Source organism: Oncorhynchus tshawytscha, linkage group LG06 (assembly GCF_018296145.1).
Source record: "Oncorhynchus tshawytscha isolate Ot180627B linkage group LG06, Otsh_v2.0, whole genome shotgun sequence".
Lineage (NCBI taxonomy): Eukaryota > Metazoa > Chordata > Actinopteri > Salmoniformes > Salmonidae > Oncorhynchus > Oncorhynchus tshawytscha.
The window spans coordinates 52,423,504-52,440,391 of NC_056434.1; the positions used below are offsets into that span (position 1 = coordinate 52,423,504).

A 16,888-nucleotide genomic window follows, 5' to 3' on the forward strand; every position below is an offset into this window, starting at 1 on the left:
TCCACCCTCTGGTATCTTTTCATTCCCATGCTAATATATATATACAGTATATAGGTATGTTAAGGTTCACTCTTAGTTTTCCTTATCTCCACTGTTACGTCTCAAGAGAACATTCCTGGTCATCCCTACTGCCTCTGATCTGACAGACAAAAAAAATGTAAACAATGAAAATGGTGCCGTCTGGTTTGCTTAACATAAAGAATGTGAAGTGATTTTTACTTTTGAGACTTAAGTATATTTGAGCAATTACATTTACTTTTGATACTTGAGTACATTTAAAACCAAATACTTGTAGACTTTTACTCAAGTAGTAAAATTACTGGGTGACTTTTACTAGAGTCATTTTCTATTAAGGTATCTTTACTTTTACTCAAGCATAACAATTGGGTACTTTTTCCACCACTGGTCGTAAGATGCTTCTTTGCTCTTCAACGTCACTTTTATTCACAGAAGACCTCCTCGGACTGTTACCTCAAATAACTTCACTTCAGAATGAAGTTGACCAAAAATACAAATTGTTACCAACAAGTAAATAATACGAAGACGCTTCCAATGAAAACCCACGACTGCATTTTAAAACACAGATGACTGCATCTAAAGTTCAATGTGTTTCCATCGCATTTTCAACTCCCCCGATGGCTTTCTACCGAGGTAAAGTTGGTTTTCTATTCACCCATTCGGACATTTAACAGACGTTCAACAGACGTTCGCCAAAAGCCATTTAAAAATGTTAAAATCAATTACTTTTGTCCGTTTGTCACAGGATCATCAAACTATATATGATTTATTCTATAAAATGTCTAGCATACTTTTACAACCTTTGTTTTGAGGGGAAAAAAATCAGTTTTTTTTATAGAGGGCATGTAGTCTGTCTAGAGGGCATGTGGTCAAGGTGCTAAAACAAGTCTGTTATACCCTATTAGAAGGGGCCTGGCAGAAAATTCTACATCTTCAGTCATATTAAATTAGATTACAGGAAAAAACTACGGGATGAAGGGGTCAGGCCTGACTAACAAAGAAGACAGGTGGATGGATCAAGAGGACCAAGATAACCAAGAGGATCAACATGGACATTCCACAGGGGATGGCCAGGAATGTTCTCTTGAGACATACAAAAGTTTGGGCTCACTTAGAAATGTCCTTGTTTTTGAAAGAAAAACATGAAAATAACATCAAATTGATCAGAAATACAGTGTAGACATTGTTAATGTTGTAAATGACTATTGCAGCTGGAAACAGCAGATTTTTAATGGAATATCTACATAGGTGTACAGAGGCTCATTATCAGCAACCATCACTCCTGTGTTCTGATGACACGCTGTGTTAGCTAAACCAAGTTTATCGTTTTAAAAGGCTAATTGATCATTAGAAAAGCCTTTTGCAATTATGTTAGCACAGCTGAAAACAGTTGTTCTGATTAAAGAAGCAATAAAACTGGCCTTCTTTAGACTAGTTGAGTATCTGGAGCATCAGCATTTGTGGGTTCGATAACAGGCTCAAAATGGCCAGAAACAAAGAACTTTGTTCTGAAACTCGTCAGTCTATTCTTGTTCTGAGAAATTAAGGCTATTCCATGTAACAAATTGCCAAGAAACCGAAGAGCTCGTACAACACTGTGTACTACTCCCTTCACAGAACAGTACAAATTGGCGCTACCCAGAATAGAAAGAGGAGTGGGAGGCCCGGTGCACAACTGGGCAAGAGGGATGCTTCGGGATGCTGGCCTTCTAGGCAGACTACCCAGATCGTAAAGAAAAAGCCTTATCTCAGACAGGCCAATAAAAAGAAAAGATTAACATGGGCAAAAGAACACAGACACTGCCAGATGAGGATTTGTGAGGCGTCTGTTTCTCAAACTATACTTTTTTAAAAACAGTTCGGTCATTTAATGAAGTTTCTAACAATGAACTGGCGATCATAGCGAAGTGGGTGGCGCTATTTCCCCTGGTGATCGGGGTTGAAATTCTTCTGTCTGAAAAAATACGTTCGATGACACGGCGGCGGTGGCACGGTCAGCAAGCAGTAGTGAGGCAGGCGCACACAGCTGAGCTCGCACCCCTCAACACCGATCCATCGTCATCATCGGTTTCTCACGCTGGTATGTTCTCCAACCGAAAAGGGAACAGTTCACTCGCTACTGCCCCCCTCTCCCCCGCCACAAAGGTTCTGACTTCGAGTCCTCCATAGCCATGGCGTGAGCAACATCCTCGCGGATTTAGGTGACATTATTGGAGATAAGAAACTACTACACCGAGACAACAAAGCATTCCTCTTTTTACATCGGGTGGAAAGACGGCATTCGGCATGAAAAGAAGCTCCGGGGACGGGGACACCGGTCGGAACAACGCAAATCGTTTCTGGTGAGCGCTTTGGTAACATTTGTCTGATGGGTCCTTACGAAATTACAGCAAATGCCTACCGTGCAAGTGGCTTGATGATAGCAACGAGTTGTTGCGGCCACAAAAAAACACATTCCACCCCGCGTTGTCACAAAATGGGGTAACAATGTTGCAATGTTTATTTCACAGCGCTCCCCTATGTGTATGTATGTATGTGTGTGTGAATAGCTTTCTATTGTGGTGGACAGCCTGTTTCTATTCAAATTGGCGTTTTCCCGTCCTGCCTATTAGGCTGTGGAAGGTAAACTGGATACTCTTCACACAAAATAATTAAACATTTAAAAGGTACACAGACAGGAGCTAAGCCACTGCTGTCATGTTTAAAAAATATATGGGATAGGTAAGCGTGCGCTATTTGGAAGTGCTGAATTCGCAGAAATACTGTATGTTGTCGTTTACTGAGGAAAGCACAGGGTTTAAGAGGAACTAAACAAAATTATTAATTGAAAATAATATTTTTGGCAAAAACAACCAACAAAAACACCACGTTGTCCCTACTAGTGATTGTACGCGTACAGTATGCAGACATGACAGGTATGATTGTATCGACTTGGCTTGTATTCCCTATTGTAAAGTGATACCCCAAATTCATTTACTACATTTACCTACATTTCAAATCCATCTACATGTTTGTGTTTTCCAAAACATTTATAGAACAAGGTAATCTCTGCTGTAAACCAGGCTTGGAATATTTTTAAGTTACATAATATCCTGTGATATTTTAACTAGTAAACCCATAGGATTTACTAGTTAAAATATCACAGGAAGCTATCGCAGTGGTATTCAATGGATTGCAACAAGTATCCATGTATTTATTCCTTGTGTTATTATTTTTATATTTATTGTTGGGAAGGGCCTGTAAATACATTTTTGAAATAGTGGGGATTCATTACACTTGAAAACCTTTGAATTATATTTGTGTGGAGATAGATACATGGGCAATACATTGTTGGCATGATGGAGCCTTGCCATGTGGCAGACAGAACCCTGTAGAGCACGTTTACAGTAGACTGCAGGAATGTGTCTGTGGGTTCAAGGGTGACGCAAGTGGTAGTCAGTTGTTTTCATGGCATTCCTTCCTTTTGGTGGGATTCTTCTTCCTTTAATGGTTACTGTTTGACTGGGCTTCACCCGTTGTACGACCCTGTGTGTGTGTGTGTGTGTGTGTGTGGGGGGGGGGTATGTCCTGAAGGAAGACGTCATTGTTCTGAATGCAAGCTCACTCACCCTGAGGAACAGTACACACACGAACAGACTGCTGACTTAGAGCAGCCACTAGCTCCAAGTTTAGTTTAGTCTGGAGCTGACCATTATAGTGTTATTGATTACCGGCATTGTAGAGTTGTAATAACCAATGTGTATATAGTTTTAGTCCTTCTCAGTGGTTGGTCGTAGTTTCTCTCGTGTCAGCCTGTGACTCAAACGTTAACTCATGTTTAGATCAGATTGATGGGCTCTTTCTTCTTTTTGGTTCAGTAATGTCAAGGTTTTGTGTGTAAATACCCCTGTGTGTTACATGGTGCCCCACTGAGGTTGTAAGGAGATGGTTGCCACCAAGGTGGAGTTGAGTCTTTCCTGTGTGTGTGTGTTTGACGTTGTTGTATTACCTTGGTGAAGACCTTTGAGATGATGGTGGAATTGTAAGGCAGGGTAGCGTGACCTTCTGTGAAACAGCTGTAACCACGCAGCACTGATCCCCACAGGGTAGGGTAGGATATATCAGATTGTGCTCTCTGAGGGGGTGTGTGTGGTTGGGTGTGTATGCGGATGGCTTGTGAAGGTGTGTAGCTGCACATGTGCGTGGGTGCGCAGTTGCCCGAGACTGTCTCCGCCACTCCCCCGGGACTGCAGTGTAGAAGAAATATTAGTCCACTGAGAGAAGTGCGAGATTGAACTTCCCTACAACTTTCTAGAGCAGTGGTCACCAACTTGTTGATCTCCAAGGCATTCCTACACGATTGCCAAACATTTCTGTACAAAACCCAGTGATAAAGCCTTGTATTGGTAGGTGCTCCCGATTAGTTGCCCTGCTCGCCGGGTAGGCGAACTGTTGCCATTTGAACCATTTCATGTGTCTGAAGGTACACACTCTACCTTCCCGGCGGGCCTGGAGAGCAAATCAAGTGCACTATAGGCCTTCCGCTGGCCACTCGGTTGTCTCAGAGGACCGTGTCTGCAGTAATGTAGCAGGCTACAGCAAAGTTGTTACTGTGAGATTTCCAAAACGTTTAAAACCATGACTAGGAGTGAGACTGTCAACGGATACAGCAAAGAGCTGCTGTTTTAATGAGTGAGTTCAGGTTTAAGTTCTTACTCAGCACTGTCAACACTTTGTATTCAACACTTTTATAAGCCATAAAATGCACATTCTTCCTATTTCCACTCAGCGCTACAACAAGCACTGCAGCAGTAATGAATGAGGAGGAAAATGTATCTATAAGGTTGCGTTGTTGTTATTATTAGTGGCTTGGGTCTTTTTTAATATCAAGGAATATTTAACTTTCTCTGTTCATAGGAGTAACAACATGAATTTGTGAATGAGGCACAAATAATGTGGTGCAACTTGAGTTATGCAATCAACTGGAAGACCATTTTTGGTCAGTGTCAGTGGAGGAAAGAGAGAGTGGAGGGATGTTGAGAAGCGGACCCTCAGTCTGCTGTTCTCTCTCCATCTGCTGAGACTGACCATCAGATGCAGGCACCATCAGCCCAGTAAATAAAAATCGAATTATTTAAATGTATGCTCACTCAGCTGTGGCCCACAAGTAATACAACAACATATCTATTACCAGTGTGATCATAATAGCCTACCTCAAATTTTGAAATATAATTTTAAAAAATGGCCCGAACAACCATGCATGGGCAATTCAAGCAAAGCCAATATGCGGTGATCATGTATTGGGCCTATAGCTTACTGCACAAACGTCATTGCTACAGTACGGTTTTTAATTGGTTAATGTTGCATAGGCTTACGTTTTTTAAGTAATGTAAAAATCCAAATCTGAGTGGTAGATCTCGGCTTGCATTTTGACTCAAAGTGATTTTGACTCAAAAGGTTGGTGACAAACTGTTTGAGTTTTCCCTATTAACACTATCAACGTTTCATTTACTTCGGTAATTGTGATCGAATCAGTGCAATATTAGGCACTTTCAATGCAACATACCGAAACAAAACAAACTATGCAAGAGATGTTGTAGGCAGAACGCATAGGAGTAGGATTTAAGATGGACTTAAAATGATGCCGGAGCAGAAGGCAGACGTTTTATGTGCCCCCGACCGATTGTATTTTTTTTTGTTCGTTCATCTGCGCTGTGTGTAACTTTATTGTTTTTTTAAACTAATTTTATACATAATGTTGCCGCTACCGTCTCTTAGATGACTGAAAATAACTTCTAGACGTCAGGACTGCGATTATTTACCATGGACGAGCAGAATCCTTTTTCTTCTTTCACGACTATGACGAGGCAGAGGCGATACGGCTCCCTCGGGAACAGGCCTCGACCCCGTGATCTGCGTGAAGAGGAGGCTGATAAAGAGAGGCCGGAGAGCGGGCGGCCTTTTGAGAATTCGTAGGCGATCGCATAAACCCCCACTTCCCTCAATTCTGCAAGCAAACATGCAATCTTTGGACAATGAAATCGACAAGTTACGGGGAAGATTAAACAAGATTAAACAATATCAACATACAGCTGGCTTGTTATACGATGTACCGACTGGATAGAACAGCGGCGTCTGGTAAGACAAGGGGCGGCGGACTATGTATTTTTGTAAATAACAGCTGGTGCACGATATCCAAGTAAGTCTCGAGCTGTTTCTCACCTGAGGTTGTGTATATTATCATAAGCTGTAAACCACACTACCTACCGAGAGAGTTCTCATCTGTATTCTTCGAAGCTGTTTACATATCACCTCAGTCAGAGGTTGGCACTAAGATAGCATTGAATGAGCTGTATTCCTCTATAAGCAAACAAGAAAACGCTCACCGAGAGGCGGTGCTCCTAGTAGCTGGGGACTTTAATGCAAGGAAACTTAAATCAGTTTTACCAAATTTCTATCAGCATGTTAAATGTGCAACCAGACAGAAAAGATTTCTGGACCACCTATACTCCACACACAGAGAAGCATACAAAGCTCTCCCTCGCAACGAGACTATAGGGAGGAGGTCAGAGACCTGGCCGTGTTGTGCCAGGACAACAACCTCTCCTTCAACGTGATCAAGACAAAGGAGATGATTGTGGACTGCAGGAAAAAGAGGACCGAGCACGCCCCCATTCTCATCGACGGGGCTGCAGTGGAGCAGGTTGAGAGCTTCAAGTTCTTTGGCATCCACATCACCAACAAACTAACATGGTCCAAGCACACTAAGACAGTCGTGAAGAGGGCGCAACAAAACCTATTCCGCCTCAGGAGACAGAAAAGATTTGGCATGGGTCCTCAGATCCTCATAAGGTTCTACAGCTGCACCCTCGAGAACATCCTGACTGGTTGTATCACTGCCTGGTATGGCAGCTGCCATCCAGGACCTCTATACCAGGTGGTGTCAGAGGAAGGCCCTAAAAATTGTCAAGACTCCAGCCACCCTAGTCATAGACTGTTCTCTCTGCTACCACACGGCAAGCGGTACCGTAGCGCCAAGTCTAGGTCTAAGAGGCTTCTACCACCAAGCGATAAGACTCCTGAACATCGAGTCAAATGGCTACCCAGACTATTTGCATTGACCCCCTCCCTCCCCTCTCCACACCACTCTCTGTTGTCATCTATGCATGGCCACTTGTACATACTAACTCATACTACATGTACATACTAACTCAAATGGCTGGTGCTTCCGCACATTGACGCTGTACCGGTACCCGCCCCTGTATATATTGTTATTTTCTGCTGCTGTTATTTAATTACTTGTTTGTTTTATCTGTTATTCTTATCCATATTTTTTTTAAACTGCACTGTTGGTTAGGGGCTCGTAAGTAAGCATTTCACTGTAAGGTGAAATATTTGGCTCGTGATTAATAAAATTTGGTTTGATTCTATTGCCGTGACATTCACTCAGCTCGTGCGCTACACAGCCAGTACTTTCTACAGACCGGTGACATAACCAGTCAGAACTGCTGTAGGAAATATCACATTTACATAAGTATTCAGACCCTTCACTCAGTACTTTGTTGAAGCACCTTTTGCAGTGATTACAGCCTTGAGTCTTCTTGGGTATGACGCTACAAGTTTGGCACACCTGTATTTTGGGAGTCTCTCCCATTCTTCTCTGCAGATCCTCTCAAGCTCTGTCAGTTTGGATGGGGAGTGTTGCCGCAGAGCAATTTTCAGGTCTCTCCAGAGATGTTCAATCAGGTTTAAGTCCGGTCTCTGGCTGGACCACTCCAGGATATTCAGAGACTTGTCCCGAAGCCCTCCGATGCCAAATCTTTTTTCCCCCTGAGGGGGAATATGCTTTGCCGTGCCCTCTTCACAACTATCTTGGTGTGTTTGGACCATTCTAGTTTGTTGTTGATGTGGACACCAAGGAACTTGAAGTTCTCAACCTGCTCCACTACAGCCCCGCCAATGAGAATGGGGGCGTGCTCGGTCCTCCTTTTCCTGTAGTCCACAATCATCTCCTTAGTCTCGGTTATGTTGCGGGATATGTTGTTATTCTGGTACCACCCGGCCAGGTCTCTGACCTTCTCCCTATAGGCTGTCTCGTCGTTGTCGGTGATCAGGCCTACCACTGCCGTGTCGTCTACAAACTTAATGATGGTGTTGGAGTTGTGACTAGCCATGCAGTCGTGGGTGAACAGGGAGTACAGGAGGGGACTGAGCACGCACCCCTGGGGAGCTCCAGTGTTGAGGATCAGCGTGGCAGATGTGTTGCTAACTACCCTCACCACCTGGGGGGCGGCCCGTCAGGAAGTCCAGGATCCAGTTGCAGAGGGAGAGCATGATCACACAGTCGTCCGGAACAGCTGATGCTCTCATGCATGCCTCAGTGTTGCTTGCCTCGAAGTGAGCATAGAAGTCATTTAGCTCGTCTGGTAGGCTCGTGTCACTGAGCAGCTTGCGGCTGTACTTCCCTTTGTGGTCTGTAATAGTTTAAGGCCTGCCACATAAGACGAGCTTTGGAGCCGGTGTAGTATGATTCAATTTTTGCCCTGTATTGACTCTTTTCCTGTTTGATGGTTCATCGCAGGGCATAGCAGTATTTCTTGTAAGCTTCCGGGTTAGAGTCCCGCACCTTGAAAGCTGCAGCTCTGCCCTTTAGCTCAGTGCGAATGTTGCCTGTACCATGGCTTCTAGTTTGGGTATGTACGTCACTGTGGGGACGACGTCCTCGATGCACTTATTGATAAAGCCAGTGACTGATGGTGTACTCCTCAATGCCATCGGAAGAATCCCGGAGCATGTTCCAGTCTGATAGCAAACAGTCCTGTAGTTTAGCATCTGCTTCATCTGACCACTTTTTTTATAGGCCGTGTCACTTGTGCTTCCTGCTTTAATTTTTGCTTGTAAGCAGGAATCAGGAGAATAGAGTTGTGGTCGGATTTTCCAAATGGAGGGAGAGGGAGAGCTTTGTACGCGTCTCTGTGTGTGGAGTACAGGTGATCTAGAATTTTTTTTTCTCTCCTCTGGTTGCACATTTAACATGTTGATAGAAATTTGGTAGAACTGATTTGTTTCCCTGCATTAAAGTCTCTGGCCACTAGGAGTGCCGCCTCTGGGTGAGTGGTTTCCTGTTTTCTTATTTCCTTATACAGAGTACATGCTGACTGAGTGCGGTCTTAGTGCCAGCATCTGTCTGTGGTGGTAAAGTATAGCTGAAAACTCTCTAGGCAGGTAGTGTGGCCTGCAATTTATCACAATATACTCTACTTCAGGTGAGCAAAATCTAGAGACTTCCTTAGATTTCGTGCACCAGCTGTTGTTTACAAATATGCACAGACCTCCCCCTCGTTTTACCGGAGTGTGCTGTTCTATCTTGCCGGTGCAGCGTATGTCCCGCTAGCTGAATATCCATGTCGTCATTCAGCCACGATTCCGTGAAACATATTACAGTTTTTGATGTCCCGTTGGTAGGATATTCGTGATCGTACCTCGTCTAGTTTATTGTCCAATGATTGCACGTTGGCGAGTAGTATTGATGGTAAAGGCAGCTTTCCCACTCACCTTTTCCGGGTCCTGACCAGGCATCCGGCTCTTTGTCCTATGTACCTGCGTCGCTTCCTCTTGTAAATAACGACCAAGGAATGCCAAGGCCCTTCCCCCCCGATTGTTCAGTTTGGTCAGGAGGCAAGCTCTGTGGGACCTTAACATAGATAGATGTGTACCTTTCCAAATCATGTCCAATCAATTGAATTTATCACAGGTGGACTCCAATCAAATTGTAGAAACGTCTCAAGGATGAACAATGGAAACAGGATGCACCTGAGCTCAATTTCAAATTTAATAGCAAAGGGTCTGAATTCTTATGTAATAAGGTATTTCTGGTTAAAAAATATATATAAATTTGCAAACATTTCTAAGAACCTGTTTTTGCTTTATCGTTATAGGGTATTGTGTGTAGGTAGATTCATGAAAAAAAATATTGAATCAATTTTAGAATAAGGCTGTAATGTAACAAAATGAGGAATAAGTCAAGGGGTCTGAATACTTTCCAAATGCACTGAATGCAAATAGACCATTGCCATATATGGACCTGTGCCATTTACTTTGAACTGGACTGTGTTTACAGAATGAATGTGCTTGTTTTGAGATCAAAGCGAGAGCTGCATGTAGCCACGTGTGCACATTTTGTTCATATCCTTTGCTAGTTAGTGAGTTATTAGTCCAGTTATAGATCATTTGTACTTAGCGATAGGGGAAAGATAGCTTCTTACAAGAGCACAAAACCTGTACATTTCTAGACATATTTGAAAAGCGAGTCATGTAAAGAGATTTTGTTTTTTGTCTTAAAGGGGCAGTGTTGTATTTTGAGACAGTCTTGAATAAGCTAAATAGGCAGTGGGTAGAATAATTTGTCTGATTCTCTGTAATAATGGTATGGGAATAATAATGCATTTTATTTTGGAAAGTGTTCTTTTGCATCAAACAACAACATTTTCAGTCACCTCCTTGTCTGAAGGATAAGTGGATAAACAGGTTAATGTCAGGCCCTGTATATTTTTTTCAAACATCTCATGGAATGGAGGCCTACACTGAACACCACACTGGCTGCTACTGTAGGCTGAATGATAGAACAGCTATTTCCATGTTAAAATGTTATGGGATGCATTTTCTCCAGATTATTTTATGGTAGGCCATTCTAGGAGGCCTACATTATGATCAAATAGCCACAGAAGCTATTTGGCCACGGTTAAACTGTAACTTAAAGTGAGTACATCCTCAGTGTTCACAGTAAACACACAATGTACAAGTTTGCGCTCAGCAGACCTGGAATTTGCTCGGTGCCTAATTTTATTTTAGGGAAGTGTGAGATTGTGTGTGTTTGAAATGCCAGCAGTAAGTGCATATATGCATTCTGTGAATGCATGTTTGAGTGTCTTCCTGTGTGTGTGTGTGTGTGTGTGTGTGTGTGTGTGTGAGCATAAATACGTGTTTGTGTATGAGCATAAATGTGGGGGTGTGTGGTAGACAGGGCTCATGTTTAAGGGACCAGGCCAAGGACAGCTGGCTGAAGGTTAGTGTCCGCCTCTCCCTAGTCCTCACTGAGCAGGTGCCATGAAACACACACACACACACACACACACAGAATCCACACCACACTCCCCCGTCCCGTAACTCTGGTCTATACATAGCCATTCATACAAACTCTTCCTCTTTCTCTAAAGCATTAACATCGGAATTCTGGCACTCAGGCTCCGAAAGCGGCCCCTCCTGAAATGCAGTTGCTATAGACAACACATGCTAGTGTAAGCAAATTTTGTCCCCTGGCCTAATAGTGGCCTCCCGCACTATCACCGAACTCTTTTATTTTTTTTATTTTTTTTCACTTTACAGTCAGGCTGAAAGTGGAAGTCTCACTCAGCATACAGTAGCCACCCAGCAGTCAGAGGGTTAGGCTTCGGGGTGAAGTGTCCCCTTAAGGACAGATCTAGGATTAGCATTCCCTCTGCCAATTCTCACCTGTATAAAAGACACCTGTCCACACAATCAATCAAACAGACACCAACCTCTCCACAATGGCCAAGACCAAAGAGCTGTGTAAGGACATCAGGGTTAAATTGTAGACCTGCACAAGACTGGGATGGGCTACAGGACAATAGACAAGCAGCTTGGTGAGAAGGCAACAACTGTTGGCACAATTATTAGAAAATGGAAGAAGTTCAAGATGACAGTCAATCACCCTCGTTCTGGGGCTCCATTCAAGATCTCACCTCGTGGGGCATCAATGATCATGAGGAAGGTGAGGGATCAGCCCAGAACTACACGGCAGGACCTGGTCAATGACCTGAAGAGAGCTGGGACCATGGTCTCAAAGAAAACCATTAGTAACACACTACGCCGTCATGGATTAAAATCCTCCAGCGCACGCAAGGTCCCCCTGCTCAAGCCAGCACATGTCCAGGCCCGTCTGAAGTTTGCCAATGATCATCTGGATGATCCAGAGGAGGAATGGGAGAAGGTCATGTGGTCTGATGAGACAAAAATAGAGCTTTTTGGTCTAAACTCCACTGGCCGTGTTTGGAGGAAGAAGAAGGATGAGTACAACCCCAAGAACACCATCCCAACCGTGAAGCATGGAGGTGAAAACATAATTCTTTGGGGATGCTTTTCTGCAAAGGGGACAGGACGACTGCACCGTATTGAGGGGAGGATGGATGGGGCCATGTATCACGAGATCTTGGCCAACAACCTCCTTCCCTCAGTGAGAGCATTGAAGATGGGTCGTGGCTGGGTCTTCCAGGATGACAACAACCCGAAACACACAGCCAGGGCACCTAAGGAGTGGCTCTGTAAGAAGCATCTCAAGGTCCTGGAGTGGCCTAGCCAGTCTCCAGACCTGAACCCAATGGAAAATCTTTGGAGGGAGCTGAAAGTCCGTATTGCCCAGCGATAGCCCCGAAACCTGAAGGATCTGGAGATGGTCTGTATGGAGGAGTGGGCCAAAATCCCTACTGCAGTGTGTGCAAACCTGGTCAAGAACTACAGGAAACGTATGATCAATGTAATTGCAAACAAAAGTTTCTGTACCAAATATTAAGTTCTGCTTTTCTGATGTATCAAATACTTATGTCATGCAATAAAATGCAAATGAATTACTTAAAAATCATACAATGTGATTTTGTCACTTTCTATATATATATATATATAGAAAGTGACAGAGATGCTGGTTAACGTGCTCAACATCTGCTCTGACGACGAGTTCATGTCTGAAGGAGACGACACCTGCGAGGGTAAAATAAAACACGCCCTGTTAAGAACTCTTTTTTAAAACTCTTTTAAATTTGTTTTTTAATATATATTGACTTTCATTGAAAGTCAATATATATAAAAAATAAAAATAGTTCTTAACAGGGCGTCATTATATATATATATATATATATATATATACAGTGCCTTGCGAAAGTATTCGGCCCCCTTGAACTTTGCGACCTTTTGCCACATTTCAGGCTTCAAACATAAAGATATAAAACTGTATTTTTGTGTGAAGAATCAACAAGTGGGACACAATCATGAAGTGGAACGACATTTATTGGATATTTCAAACTTTTTTAACAAATCAAAAACGGACAAATTGGGCGTGCAAAATTATTCAGCCCCTTTACTTTCAGTGCAGCAAACTCTCTCCAGAAGTTCAGTGAGGATCTCTGAATGATCCAATGTTGACCTAAATGACTAATGATGATAAATACAATCCACCTGTGTGTAAGCAAGTCTCCGTATAAATGCACCTGCACTGTGATAGTCTCAGAGGTCCGTTAAAAGCAGATATATATATAAAAATTGGCTGATTTTTATCGGTATCAGCTTTTTTTGGACCTCCAATAATCGTTATCGGCGTTGAAAAATCATAGTCGGTCGACCTCTATATTGGAGTGGCCATCACAAAGCCCTGACCTCAATCCTATAGAAATTTGTGGGCAGAACTGAAAAAGTGTGTGAGAGCAAGGAGGCCTACAAACCTGACTCAGTTACACCAGCTCTGTCAGGTGGAATGGTCCAAAATTCACCCAACTATTGTGGGAAGCTTCTGGAAGGCTACCCAAAACATTTGACCCCAGTTAAACAATTTAAAAGCAATGCTACCAAATACTAATTGAGCGGATGTAAACTTCTGACCCACTGGGAATGTGATGAAAGAAATAAAAGCTGAAATAAATCATTCTCTCTACTATTATTCTGACATTTCACATTCTTAAAATAAAGTGGTGACCTAACTGACTTAAGACAGGGAATTTTTACTAGGATTAAATGTCAGGAATTGTGAAAAATGGAGTTTAAATGTATTTGGCTAAGGTGCATGTAAACTTCCGACTTCAACTGTATATTTGATCGTTAAGCCAGTCATCTACCTCTGTAAAGTCCAAAGTCTGCATAGCTGGTCATATTAGGATGCTTTGGTGTAATTACTTGATATTAAGCCTAAGTACTTAGTAATAACATAATACCTAGACAAAGTCAGTGTGCTTTGTTTTATTAGTGGAAACTGGAATCCCCTTCTCAGAGTGACTCATCAGGTTCTGTGTAATAATGGATCAGAATGTAGAACCTAGAACCGTGCCAGCTACACAGCGATTGTAGTAACAACCAGAGTTATATTATCTAGCTACTGTGTTAATAACAGTATGAGCACATGTATTGATCTTTATACATTGTAGGCTTACTTCATCAGGGGTGAATGTAATGGGAAAATTAATGTAGAGACTAGAACCATGCCGACTTGGGTTGGGCGATGTCTGGAATGACATCATCCCATTGTCCTGTTCAAACAGCGTTGATATATACGATTGTATCGTGAACATTTTTTATTTTGGGGGGTGATGCAGTTTTGTGCGGGGATGTCAATTGGCGGGAAGAACACAGTATAAAGGAAATATCTTTATACAGATTCAGGATGTCTTTGCATGTCTTGGACCTGCCTATGAGGTATCCAAAGACAGCTATGGTGGTTACAGACAGTGTTGTCATGGCCATGGCTGTTGGTCCACTGCTGGAGCTGTGTCTGTCTTCTCTGATAGTAGAGGTCTGGTTGAAGACCCGCTGACCGATGGTGGTACTAGGTCACAAAAGATGGCTTGAGAGCGAGGAAGAGAGAGAGCGAGCAGTCTGTGTCCAGACAGGCGACCCTAGCTGTCAATCAAAGTGGTCATTGTCATTGCAGCGGTGTTAAATCAACGTTGAGTCTTATTGTGTTTGATGATCGTATAGAACCCTGTCTGTCATCATCTGTCCTGCTGGCCACACACGCGTGGGTGCTCTGTCTACTGTATTCCAATTTTTGCCAAAACATCAGCACGCTTAGTGCCAGCTCCATTCAGATCCTCTGACACAGGTGACGATCGAGCCAGAGAGGAGCGGTGGGGAGGGGAGGAGAAGAGTAGAATAGAGGGGAAAGACTCGACAGACGAAACAGAAAAGCTCTAACGAGAGATACAAGTACAATTAGCATAGTATTTATTGTCCCCTGAAACTCATTCAGTATTGGGACACTGTAGCAGTACAAACAGAGGTTGTTGTTCAACTCCAGTCAATTCCATGATAACCTGTCTCTTAGCTCTGTTGCTCTCTCTCAGCTCTGTCACTCTCTCTCAGCTCTGTCGCTCCCCCTCTCTCTCGTGCTTTGTCACTTCTTCTCTCTCTCTCACTCCCCCTCTCATGCTCTCTTTCTCCCTAAAGCGCGTAGCGCATAAAAATTGTCTGTCCTCGGTTGCAACACTCATTACCAAGTTCCAAAAAGCCTCCCGAAGCAATGTCAGCACAAGAACTGTTCATCGGGAGCTTCATAAAATGGGTTTCCATGGCCGAGCAGCTGCACACAAGCCTAAGGTCACCATGCGCAATGTCAAGCGTTGGCTGGAGTGGTGTAAAGCTCGCGGCCATTGAACTCTGCAGCACGTTCTCTGGAATGATGAATTACGCTTCACCATCTGGAAGTCCGACAGATGAATCTGTGTTTGGCGGATGCCAGGAGAACACTACCTGCCCCAATGCATAGTGCCAACTGTAAAGTTTGGTGGGGGAGAATGGTTCAGGCTAGACCCCTTTAGTTCAAGTGAAGGTAAATCTTAACATTACAGTATACAATGACATTCTAGACAATTCTGTGCTTCCAACTTTGTGGTAATAGTTTGGGGGAAGGTCCTTTCCCGTTTCAGCATGACAATGCTCCTGTGCACAAAGTGAGATCTGTACCAAAATGGTTGGTCGAGCTTGATGTGGAAGAACTTGACTGGCCTGCACAGAGCCCTGACCTCAATGAACACCTTTGGGATTTTTTTTGTTTATTTTTTTACCTTTATTTAACTAGGCAAGTCAGTTAAGAACAAATTCTTATTTTCAATGACGGCCTAGGAACAGTGGGTTAACTGCCTGTTCAGGGGCAGAACGACAGATTTGTACCTTGTCAGCTCGGTTACAAGTTCACCGCTCTAACCACTAGGCTACCCTGCCGCCCCAGATTAATTGGATGAATTGGAACACAGACTACGAGCCCGACCTCACATCAATTCACAATAATAGTATTTCACTATAAATAAGCTTGGTGTTCACATAATCTATGGATCTATTTCAATACCTCAGGTAAAATCAGTTCTACCTTCTATGGTATCAATTATCAATTCAGAAAACAAAATTACATTTGAATACAGATTCAATATTTAATAGTTGGGGGTGATCAGTCCCAACAAACACAGTAAAGCTGTGGAGAATAGTGTATTTAAGTGTCCTTCAAGAAAAGGTCCTCTTGAAGAGATTTTATAAAAAATAAAATAAAACGTTTACATGTTTTGTTGTTTAGCAGACACTCTTACCCAGAGAAATTAGGGTTAAGTGCCTTGCTCAAGGGCACGTTGACAGATTTTTCACAGTTTGCTTGGGGATTTGAACCAGCAACCTTTTGGTTTACCCATGTCTTCAGATGTCTTTCTTCTGCATGCAATAGAAAATCTTGATCTCTCGCTCGCCTTCCAAGAATACACAAACTCCATAAAAACCTGCCCTGGATGTTGAATAAGCAGGCCAAAACGTATCCAATAGCGAAAGGTAAGAACATAAAAATTGCACATTTGTTGGACACCATTGTCTATGGTTTTTTCATATAATAGATATATGAAATAATAAACTTATACTTTAGAGTGCATTCGGAAAGTTTTCAGACCCCTTCCCTTTTTCCACATTTTGTTACCTTACAGCCTCATTCTAAAATTGATTAAATATTTATTTTTCCTCATCAATCTACATACAATACCCCATAATGACAAAGTAAAAACAGGGTTTTAGACATTTTTGCAAATGGATTAAAAAAAACTGTATTCAGACCTTTTGCCATGAGACTCGAAATTGA

At 42.8% G+C, this 16,888-nt stretch overlaps 1 protein-coding gene across 2 annotated transcripts in view; it reads left to right on the forward strand.

Moving 5' to 3' along the window:
• Positions 1 to 1,686: 1,686 nt before the first annotated feature.
• Positions 1,687 to 16,888, forward strand: part of LOC112252711 (cyclin-dependent kinase 17-like) — a 51,115-nt gene continuing 35,913 nt past the window's right edge. For both annotated transcript variants that reach the window (XM_042323377.1, XM_042323378.1), the window contains exon 1: positions 1,687 to 2,360. In XM_042323377.1, coding sequence (XP_042179311.1) covers positions 2,305 to 2,360 — 56 coding nt within the window. In that variant the 5' untranslated portion in view covers positions 1,687 to 2,304. The remainder of the gene's footprint in view (positions 2,361 to 16,888) is intronic.